General features: G+C 41.0%; 1 protein-coding gene across 1 annotated transcript in view; it reads left to right on the top strand.

Annotated features, from left to right (window-relative positions):
- The first annotated feature begins 220 nt into the window (after nt 1-220).
- GPR158 (G protein-coupled receptor 158) overlaps nt 221-12221 on the top strand; it is a 304191-nt gene continuing 292190 nt past the window's right edge. Inside the window, exon 1 of the mRNA XM_010965075.3 lies at nt 221-2007. Coding sequence (XP_010963377.2) covers nt 1049-2007 — 959 coding nt within the window. The 5' untranslated portion in view covers nt 221-1048. The remainder of the gene's footprint in view (nt 2008-12221) is intronic.

Raw genomic sequence — 12221 nt, forward strand, 5'->3', positions numbered from 1 at the left:
ACACATCTCCATCCTACATCCCTCCCCTCCGATTTAAGTCTCCAATGAAACTACTTTCTCCCTCTTTTCCAGGCAAAAAAGGATGCTTTAACTAAGCATGCAAGACGCCAACACCCTCCTCCTCAGTACGCGCAAGTTTCCTTCGCTCTGAGCCAGCCAAGCTTTGCTTATCCCCTCACTCCCGCCCACCCTTCCCCCCGCCACTCGGGTTCTCGAGTCATCAGGGAACGCGAGTGGGTTGAAAGGACTCAGCGCGGCTACACTCCGTGCCACCGCCTCCTCCTGCGCCTCCTCCGAGCCGCCGAGGGTTCGGCACTGGACTCCCGCCCAGCCCAACAAATGGCAGGCGGCTGATTGACAGCGCAGCCGGCCAAACAGGGAGCAAGACTACTCGAAGCCGCCCTACAAGGGTTTGGTTGCGGCCAAGCTGCCTCTTTAAACCGGCTTTCCTCCCGAGAGCACGGAGAGGCAGAAGTGCGGTTTGCGGCCGAACCTGAAGGCTCCAATTAGCCAGCTGACTGGCCCCCTCGGCTCAAGAGAGACAAACGGCTTAACAGAAACCCTTGCTCTCTGGGACTCGCTGCTGCGCTCGCGGTGCGGGTCCGTGTGCGCGCGTCTCGCGCCTTGGAGCAAAGCGAATGAGGAGGAGCCACTGCCGGGAGGCGGGAACGACCTGCCACGGGTGAGATGATGGAGCAGCGTCTTCGGCGGCTGCGGCGGCGGCAGCAGCAGCAGCAGCAGCAGCAGCAGCTCTCGAACACACCTCAATGAAAGCGGCGGTGGAAGCTGCTGAGCAGAAAGACGTAAGCAGGCTAACTATAGCTGGCGGCAGCGAGAGGGGATGTAACCTTTTCGGCTCAAGGCTGCGAGGTGCGTAACCCCGAGCGGACCCAATGCCAGCGTTGCCACAGGTGATTTGATTTCCTGTGACGGTAGCTTAGTCAGCCAGGCGTATTTCGTAACATTTTTACTTTAAAGTCCTTTTGGACTAGGTGCCATCTGGAGCAGGGGCAAGACCCCTAGTACAAGTCGTACTGTTGATAGACTGATGACCAAAATTTTAAAAGTGACTCCTCCTGTTACCCCTCTCCGCTCTGCAAGGGAGATGGGAGCCATGGCTTACCCCTTACTCTTCTGCTTCCTGCTCGTTCATCTGGGATTGGGAGTTGTTGGCGCTAGCCGCGACCCTCCAGGTCGGCCGGATTCCCCTCGCGAGAGGACCCTGAGGGCGAAGCAGCACTCCCAACAGTCGGCTCGAGCCTCTGCCTCAGACCCCTCAGCTCCCTGGAGCCGCTCCACCGACGGCACCATCTTGGCGCAGAAACTCGCCGAGGAGGTGCCCATGGACGTGGCCTCTTACCTCTACACCGGGGACTCCCACCAGCTGAAGCGAGCCAACTGCTCCAGTCGCTACGAGTTGGCGGGCCTGCCGGGAAAGTCGCCTGCCCTAGACAGCTCCCATCCCTCCTTGCACGGGGCGCTGGACACGCTGACACACGCCACCAACTTCCTCAACATGATGCTGCAGAGCAATAAGTCGCGGGAGCAGAACTTGCAGGATGACCTGGAGTGGTACCAGGCACTAGTGCGGAGCCTCCTGGAGGGTGAGCCCAGCATCTCCCGAGCGGCCATCACCTTCAGCACGGAGTCGCTGTCCGCACCGGCCCCGCAGGTCTTCCTCCAGGCCACACGCGAGGAGAGTCGCATACTGCTCCAGGACCTGTCCTCCTCGGCACACCACCTGGCCAACGCGACGCTGGAGACCGAGTGGTTCCACGGCCTCCGGCGCAAGTGGAGGACCCACTTACACCGCCGCGGCTCCAATCAGGGGCCCCGGGGCCTGGGCCATAGCTGGCGGCGCAGGGACGGGCTTAGCGGGGACAAGAGCCATGTCAAGTGGTCCCCGCCTTATCTGGAGTGCGAGAATGGGAGTTACAAGCCTGGGTGGCTGGTCACTCTCTCCGCTGCTTTCTACGGGTTGCAGCCTAACCTGGTCCCGGAATTCAGGTAGGGAGGGAAAAAAGATAAAAGCAACGCCTTCCTTCCGGTTTCATGGTTAGTTGAGCGTGTGGGGAAGGAATGCATGGCTGTGACACTTAAAGCCTCCCACTCTCAAAGCAGAGACCCAGGCTGAGGGACACCCCAGGCAGGCTTATGTGCTTAGGGACAAGAAGCGCCCCGCGTTTGTCAGTTTCAAACACTCTGCGAAAGCTGTTCTCTCAGATCAGTTCCCCGGCAAGGGGCAAAGGACGGGCAGCTCTTGGTAGAGCTGAGATATGCCCTGTTTCTTTCTAACCCTCCAGAGATCAGAGAGAGTTCTCTGACAGGGATGATGCACCGAAATCTGGTGAGCTCAGGGTACGCAGCAAGGTGCAGAGTGACAAGCATCTCATGAGAGTGGAAAAGGGAGAGGGAGGAAAAAGAGTTCATTGTTTCTGCTACTTCGGGATAGCCTTTGCCCGCTTCCTCCTACGTGTGTAGTTTGGGGGCGCCAGTTTGTTGTTAGTCAGTTACCAGAGCACATAATGAAAACAGTGCAATCCCCTCGGCAGTTCTGTCTCCTCAGCAGTGAGTCAGTCTCACAGTATAGCTGTCCCCAGGATCCAGACTTTGCAATTTGGTCACAGTGTTCCTTCTACTCATCTCCCTCCTTCCCCCAATCCATCTCCTATTCCTTGGTGCCCTCCTTCTCCTGCTTTCAGAGTTAGGCATACCTAAGGTTTCTCCTGCCCTTCACATACAGACACTATATAAACAAACCTGGTTGAGTTATCCTAGGGAGGTAGGGATCAGTTCTCACTGAATTCAATTAGGGAGCTTGGAGGAAACAATAATAGTTCTGTATTTTCCTGCCTCAAGGTATAGCATTTGTGGGAAGGTGCAAAGTTGCAAATTAGCAGGTGGTAACTTATGCTCTGAGATGTACATGATCTTTGGGGTGAGGAACTCCTAAGAGCCCTTAAGAGTGAACGTGAACACAAAGGAGAGCAGAAACTCCAAAGAGGGCCTGGGAGAGGGTACAGATTGGAATCCTCCTCAAATCCCAGTGGGAAGAAGGTTTTAGGGGTTGAGCTGCTTCTTTACCTCTTGGGAAACTGGGCAAAAGTGAGAAACTGTGTGTGTGTGTGCGAGTTTTAATGCCCTTTTGGCACAAAGACAGGATGATGACTTGGTGGAAGATACCAGCAGGAGCACTGGGTGGGCAAATGGGAGGAGTCAGCTTGTTTGTCTTGGCACTGTCATTTACTGCTGAATGACCTCAAATAAGTTGCTTTATCTTTCTGGGCCTCAGCTACTTATCAAGTAAGGGAGTTAAACTAGATGGTCTCGAAGGAGCCATCCAGTTATAAAATTCTGCAGCTTTATACTGGCAATGCTTGAAAAGGCATAAATGAAAAGCAATCCCTTTCCTTTGATTCTGTAGGACCATATTAAATGTTTTTTTTTTTTTCTGTGTGTCCTTCTATCTCTTTCACAAGGATCTTGTCTTAAACCAGCATAACTCTTTCCTACTTTAAGGATAATCTCATTTCCTCCTGATTCCTGCAGGATCCTATTAGTAAGAGCTGAGCCAAGCTTTGAGTCTTTGCCATATTGTTTGCTCAGAAGAGGAAAGATAAGCAGATGCCATTTACTTCCAGAAAATTGCTTTTGGCCTTCACATAAGCCTTTTCAGGGAGTCCCAGGTCCCAGGATTGAAAGATGGATCCTATCTATCTATCTATCTATCTATCTATCTATCTATCTATCTCTTACTAACATATATTTTATGTTACGCTCCATGCTAACTGCTTTGCATGCATTATCTTGATCAATCCTCACAACATTCTATGAAATTAGGTTTTATTAATTTCCCTATTTTACCAAAAAGGAACCTGAAGAACAGAGAGAGTAATTTCTTTCCCAAGATCACAAAGCAGCTAAGTAGTAGAGCCAGGATTTGTGCTCATTTCATACTTTTAACCACTATGCTAACCTGTTTAATGAAGGTGCCCTAAGAGTGCTGCATGTATTATAGCTGCTGTGTAAAAATATATGTATTTTCAAGGGTCAGACAAGGGGCTGGGGAGAAGAACCATTTATTTTCAGAAGTATTTTTCTTAAGGCTTAGAAAGTACAGGTCACCTAAATGAACTCAGGCTTTCTGCTATCCAAGATAAAAGACTGGAAACACAGGGGGTCTGAGGTTGTGGAGGCTTACATACCCCCTACCTAGTTCTTGGACTATGTTCAGAAAATAGTTTGTTTCTTCTGGCTGAGTCTCATTAAGTGCCGTCATAGTCATTGATGGTGTTCTTTGGCCAAGGCATGAAGCCAGGCCATTTAGTGTCTGGCTCTCTACAGATTCTGGCCCCTCCTGGCAGCATGCATGACCAGCAGAGTAAGCGCTCTCCTGTGAGTGCTTCTGCCCATGTCCCGTGCCCCTCAGGTGCAGTATTGAGGATTCACACAGATGTTAATTATAGGAACTGGAAGAAATCCTAGGTCAGATGGTTCCTCCTGTTTCACAGATAAAGGAGCAGATCAGAAAGGTGGAGTGACTTGCCCAAAAATTGCATATCAAGTTTTTAACAACAGAAATAGGATCCAGGCCATCTGCCTCTGGTTCACACTATGCTTGCCATAAATATATGCTTAAAGCACATTTCTGTGGCTCTCTGGACCTCTGCACACAACTTATGTTGGGGGCATAGTTTACTCTCTATCATCTTTTAGGACCAAAAAAAAAAAAAAAAAAACCCATATAAAACAGCTGTTGATTTTTTTTTTTAATTGAAATATAGTCAGTTTACAATGTTGTGTCAATTTCTGGTGTACAACATAATAATTCAGTCATACATATACATACGTATATTCATTTTCATATTTTTTTCATTATAGGTTACTACAAGATACTAAATATAGTTCCCTGTGCTGTACAGTTGAAACTTGTTTATCTACTTTATATATAGTAGTTGTATCTGCGAATCTCACACTCTCAATTTACCCCTTCCTAATTTCTTCCCCAACTGGTAACCATAAGTTTGTTTTCTATGTCTGTGAGTCTGTTTCTGTTTTGTAAATGAGTTTGTCTTTTTTTTTTTTTTTTTTCAGATTCCACATACGTGATATCGTATGGTATTTTCTTTCTCTTTCTGGCTTATTTCACTTACAATGACAATCTTAGGTTCATCCATGTTGTTGCAAATGGCATTATTTTATTATTTTTTATGACTGAATTGTGTTCCATTGTATAAATATACCACAACTTCTTTATCCAGTCATCTGACAATGGACATTTAGGTTGTTTCCATCTTGGCTATTGTAAATAGTGCTGCTATGAACATTGGGGTGCAGGTATTTTTTTGAATTAAATTTCCTTCTGGATAATGCCCAGGAGTGGGATTGCTGGATCATATGGAAAATCTATTTTCAGTTTTTTTAAGGAATCTCTATACTGTTTTCCATAACAACTGCACCAAACTACATTCCTATCAATAGTGTAGAAGGGTTCCCTTTTCTCCACACCTCCTCTAGCATTTATCATTAGTGGACTTTTGAATGATGGCCATTCTGACTGATGTGAAGTGATCTCTCATTGTAGTTCTGATTTGCATTTCTCTGATAATTAGTGATATTGAATATTTTTTCATGTGCCTACTAGCCATTTGTATGCCTTCCTTGGAGAACTGCTTGCTTAGGTCTTCTGCCCATTTTTGGATTGGATGGTTAGTTTTTTTATTAAGTTGTATGAGCTGTTTATACAGCAGCTGATTTTTTAAAAAATATTATATTGTTTACTTCAAACATTTAAGAAAAAATATTTCAATGTGTCTTTTCTGTCTCTTCAAACTCATAAAAGGCAAAGGTCTTTTATATTGTTGATGTTTTATCATCTAAGATGTGTATTCTAAAATTTTATAATGTAAGTGAATAGTATATGACAGGTATGGTAACAGGGTAAACCACAAATGAATTTTTGGGAAGCCATGGGAGCTCTTAATCATGATTTTAAATACGTTTTGAATCTACAGAATGTTATTTGCAAAAATAAGGCTTTTAAAAATCAGTATCAAAAAATCTATTGGTAATGATTTCCTCATGGAAGAAGAGAAGAAACTTTGTAGTTAAGACTTTCATTTAATTTCAGTTAATATTTCAGCTACAGTTTCCTCAGGTCTAGCATACAAGATTCAAGCATTTAAATTACATTTTATTTTTAGAGAGTATAAATCCGATACATGAAATTCAAAAGTAATGTGTAGAACATGCTCAATTATTGTCTTATATTAATGCTTATCACTGTAAAATACCTCTCAGAATAAATTTTATTCCCCTCTGTTTCAGAATGATACAAGTTTCTTAAATTCTAAGGCCTGGCATAAAACTCCTATGGGAAGAGAAATTTACTGCTCATTTCTTTTTCTTCCCCCCCAAAAGTGGCATTAGTTGCTTTACCTAAATGGCTTGTGAGCCTTTTGTTATAGGCTTAACAGTGTAAATATTTTAGGTCTCATCTTCCATTCCAGCAAAAAAAAAAAAAAAAAAAAAAAAAAAAAAAAGTGAGACTAATAATTTAAGGTATACCCTAAATTACTTTTATTTATCACATTAGGTTTGTGATGTCTTCATAGAGTTTTCTTTAAAGTTAAGTCTTTTAGTTTTGCATATTAATTTTTCTGTGTGGAACTTAAAGTACTATGGAATTGGATCTCATTTTGCTAAACCATAGATACCTTCCTGGTGGTGGCTGGAACTGTTCAGTGCCTAGGATGAATACAAGTGTTTGTTGAATTTAAATTATGGTAAAGGAAACTTTGAGACTTAATTCTTACTTGATGAGCAGTAAGGGATTTTGGAATTCATTTGATGTCTTTCCTCTTCTCATTGCACAGTGGAGAAACAGACCCAAAGGGCTAAAGGAATTTGCTAGGGTGGTGTTAGGCTCTTTGGGGTGGGTTAGAATTAATGGGAACTGATACATATTAAGCATCTACTACATGTCAGATACTTTAGATATAAATCCCACTGCATTTAATTTTTAGTATTCTCAGGTAGTTAGAACTTCAAAAAGCTGAGCAACTTGCTTAAGGGAACATAGCTAGTGAATTAGGGAGCCTGAATCAAATTTAGATCTACCTAGTCATGAGGCTGTACTTTCTACTACCTTATGCCACTATCTCTTGATCACCAATTTTGTTTTTATTCTGTTATTAAAGAATGTAACATGGTATTGGCTTGAAATAATGAACATATTTGGCCAAATAAGTGGTAGACACTTGTTCTTTTTGACCAATCATGTAATCAAGTATGTTATATAGAGAGAAGAGTATTAGACTTCAGTTACAACTTTGCCACAAGTCCCAGTTTTGTCTCTGACTGGCTGTGTTACCTGACAGTTTCTGCACAATTAAAATGTGGAAATAGACTTGATGATATCCAGATACCTTTATAACTCCTTGTTCTATGAGTTCTTAAGTGGCCTACCCAAATGGGCCACAGGCGGCTCTGGAAACAGTGCTGATACACATAAATGCAGTATCTTGTGGAAATGATACTGATAGGAGTGTAACATGCAGAAGAAGAAACCAAGTGAATGTCAGACCAGAAGTTTGGTTAAAAAAAAAAAAAGGCAATCGGGTAATGAAGGAAAGATCACAATAGTGTGGAAACCCCTTTTTAGAAACCAATGTAATGAACATTGGTGTCACTGAGTCATTGACTCCTGAGGGGTCACTTCACTTTCTCTCCTTCACAAACATATGCCCACACACCTCCATCAGAGATTCTGGTACAGATCTCTGCTTTCAACAAAAGAGGATGATTCACACAGCATTAGAGAAATTACCATCTTGCTCTAGGCCAACCATGTCTTATGTCTCTCGTGGGTACTGGTAGTGGTTGAAGAGGTAACCTGCAGGTACAGCACAGAGTTGTCTACCTGGGTAATGGATCAAAGAGTTTTTAGATGGACTTTTGCTATTGAGACTTTTCAGTCTCAATTATTTCATCTGTAAACTGTGAATAGTAAAGTGTATCTCCTTTGGGATTCGAAAAAGACTAAGTGAAGAACTGTCATCACATGGAAAGCTCAGTATATATTTTGTATCATAGCTTCTATCTTCCTAAATACTGTCCCTATCCAAACATACGCTTTCTTAGTTTAGCTGTATTAAAGTCATATGATTTATAGTAATTCATAATGTATATAATGGTTTAGTTTCATTCCTAATTATTTTGATGGCCTGTAATGATAGTGGATCATGGAAGAAATACTGGCCTCGAAGACAGAAGATGTTGGTCCTAGCCTGGACCACACCCTTGACTATGGTGTTACCATGGGCAGCCTTTCTAAACTGGTTTCCTCATCTGTAAATTAAAAGGGGTTGGACTAGGTTACTTGTTGGTTCCTTTCAATTTAAATGCTGTGACTATATACATAATTAAATGTGTCACTTTAACTTGTGAAGTTCTGATTATAATGCTGAAATCAGTTAATGTATGCTCATTTAAATGGGGATCATGTTCATATATATTCAGTGTTTGACTTTATCATGGTCATTTATTCACAGGATATTTAGAGAAAGCCCTCTCCATGTACACTGAATTAAGTATATACACTAATGGAGATGAGAACTCCGTTTCAAAATAAGAATAAATTTACTTAAAATTCAACAACCTGTTTCACAGGTTTCTGAATCAAGGGCCTCAATATACTTGTGTAATTTCCCTCAAGGTACCAATCTTTAGGCATCCTAAAGCTCCTTACTCTTTTTATTTTATTTTTTTTAATTTTTTAGGGAGGGATTAGGTTTACTTATTTATTTTAATGGAGGTACTGGGGGTTGAACCCAGGACCCCATGCATACTATGCATGCACTCTACCACTGAGCTACAGCCTCCCCTCTTCTTTCCTTACTCTTAAAAGAACAACCTGTCTTTAACTTACCTCTCTAGTTGGCTTTACATCTTCAAAGAAGGCTATTTAGTGTGATGAAACAGTGCTACAGCACTTTCTTGCCACTTTCTAGAACATGCATTCGGAAGCAGAAATGGGATTTCCAAGACTGCTAAGTAAATGACAAGAGTTTAGGCCTACCCTCCGGGGAGGGAACTAATGCCCTCACTAGAGTGATTTTACAGACTCAGCTCCCGGATAAGTCAAATTTTACTTTCAACTTCAGAAAAGCAGCAGTTTGTTGTTCACTGTTGAGGATTTTAAGGCTACCCTTTTCCAACAAGCACTGTGTTTTATTGAATTTGTAATATACCGGGATGCTGAGAAGTATGTTGGTGTTATTTTGCATTTGGTTGATAAGGAAGCATTAGCGCCTTGTGTGTTTTCTCTCTTCAGTTCTGCATTGATGTTCACAGGGTTAAACAGAATTACTAAAATGGTACATTGGAATTTTGATAACTTCAGCAGCCTGGTGGCCACTACGTGCAAATAGGGAGTTCACCAGCCCTGGAACTATGCTTGGGAGGTTTTGCAGCCAAAAGCATTATTAGGCTCTTGCCCAACACAGCTATGGCATATGCACTGCCTTGTTTTCCTGATCCTTTGGTCTTATTCACTTTTCAGCTTTTAACAAAAAACCTTTTCTAGGTGTAATTTCTACTTTGACTAGGCATTTCACTTATCTAATAAGTCTTTCTTTCTAAAACTGGACCTATGAAAAAACTTCAGTGAATAAGCTGTTCTATGAAATACTTTTTCAGTTCAAGAAAAAATTAATCTTCTTAGCTAAAAGTCTTTCTCATCCTGCCCACCCCCATTTTCTAAAACAGCAAATTTAGTATAAGGACAATGACTTTCTTTTTTATACCAAAGGATATTATAGTGCATCTAAGCAATCATAGGATTCATCTAGTTTTATTATATAGGTAGAATTATAGAAAGAATTTATTATAGGTAGAATTTATAGAAAACACAGATTAGCTTAAATGTGATCTGACCCTAAGATTATTTTCCCCAAACAAAAAGTTGATTTCCTACCTTTTTGTCAAAGACGGCGGTCTCTTTCCCTTTTACCATTAACAAATACTCATAATTAATTGAAATCCAGTTAATTTTCATTCATTACACTATCTGTTGTAACTTTTCCCCACAATTCATGTATGACTGAAGCATTGTGCTGTACACCAGAAATTGACACAACATTGTAAAGTGACTGTACATCAATTAGAAAAAGGTTAAAAAAAAAAAAAAAGACAACATAGGATTAAAAAATCTTGTCCACCAGTGCACCTATAACCTAAAGGAAACTTAGAATTACATACAATTTTGGCTTACTTCCTTAACCTACTTTTCTCACTATGTGTTTTGTCCCTTGTGCATACCTTATTACATTATTGTGGAAGGATTTTTATAGAATAACATGACACATGGCTTTTCTCTGAGAAATAGGAAAAGGTAATACAGAATAATGTATTTTATCAATTCTAAGATAGACCTTTTTCACATTTTGATATCTCTCAAATTGAGATATGTCTTATGACTGAGGGTACATCATTTCCAATTGGCATACATTTTCTTTTAGTGGTACGCAATGTAATAATAGTGCATCTTAAAATTAATGGCATCTTCTATTTGATGACCTATGATATTAGAAAATGGGAAATCATATTCCATTGTCTCTGGAGCTATAAAGTTCTATTATCATCTATAAGTTTTCAAGATGCAGCAAAATATGCATATATAGAAACAGCAAAAAAAAATCTAGACTTACACCTTACTGCTGTATATAAATTAGATTGCTATTGGTCTTCATGAATAATTTTGTTAAAAAAGACAAGCTATGCTAGAACCTATAACCACACTTTCTTTTTAATACATGTGAAATATACAAAACACTGGGCCAGAAGCTGCAGAAACTTTTATTTTCAGAATAGGTGAGGTAATGATTATCAAAATCTTTCCCACACCATCTGGCAAAGCATTTCACTCATGCTGTGGGGAAAAGTCCAGGACAGTGAGAATAAAAGACCACTTATAAACTAAAAATAGAGGAAACAGATCTGTCTTTCCATTCTAAAGTGCTTAGAGGTTTCAGGGTGGAAGTAAAAGCTGTGTGGTATAGCCATGTAAGTAGTTTTGGTTAAAGAGATTTAAATGGAATTGTGGAAGTGTGGTCTTGTTCTGTTCTGTTCTTTTCTTTTCTTTTTTCTTTTCTTTCCTTTTCTTTTCTTTTCTTTTCTTACAGCTGCCTGGAATGGAATGCAGAGTTTGGTTTTTCCCTTATTTGATGCCTCAGACCACTGTGTAGAGTAGGGGTTCTTCACCTCAGAACTACTGAAATTTGGGGCCAAATAATCCCCTGTTGTAGGGGATGTCTTGTTTATTGTAAGACATTTATCAGCACCCCTGACTTTCACCCACTAGATGCCAGTAGCAACCTCCCCATCCAGTGTGACAATCAAAAATGTCTACAAACATTGCCAAGTATCACCTAGGGGATAAAAATTCCTCTGGTTGAAGGTTGCTGGTGTAGAGGGAACATATATAAAATGCTATTCTATGGCTATCCTTATTTCAAGGGTTCTATATGTATTTCTATGTGTGTATGAGTTTGCCAGATCACATTTCTATTTGTCTGGAACATAAGATCACTGCATACATGAAATCAGACAAGGGCGAGAAGTGGGAAATTTTGATAGATCAAAGGAATATTAATTCACATTTACATATCATTAGGGCTCAAAAAGAACATCTGGCCAAATTACTTGCAGAATTTATTGCTAAGCATGGTTTTACTGCTTGTATAGCTAAATGTATTATATTTAAGATTTCCCATTAAAGGATGCATTCTGAAAAGAAAATGTGTGTATGTGTATGCATGAATCTCTGGAGGGCAAAGAGAGGAGAGAGGGAAAAATTAAGAGTGGGGATGGGAAAATGGAGATGAATGAACTGATGAAAAACAATTAGCAATCTATGATGCTGTGGAATAGTGTTTTACTTTTTCATGAAGCTCTGTTTCCCACAGAGTACTCTCATAGTTCTGATGAAACTGAATTATTCTTTTCAGTAAGTAGTGAGGAATCAAGCTCCTAAAGGTTTAATCATCATAAAAACAGGTTGACTGTGCATGCATTTCAGAGCTTTATTTCGGGAAGTCAAAGCTGTACAATCAGGCTGATGCAGAGCTTAACCTATTAAAGGAATATTAGTACATTATAATACATATTTTTAAGATGCTCTGTTTGCCACTTTGACCTTATTGATTTGACTAGAAGTTGTT

Source organism: Camelus bactrianus, chromosome 35 (genome assembly GCF_048773025.1).
Source record: "Camelus bactrianus isolate YW-2024 breed Bactrian camel chromosome 35, ASM4877302v1, whole genome shotgun sequence".
NCBI classification, from domain to species: Eukaryota; Metazoa; Chordata; class Mammalia; order Artiodactyla; family Camelidae; genus Camelus; species Camelus bactrianus.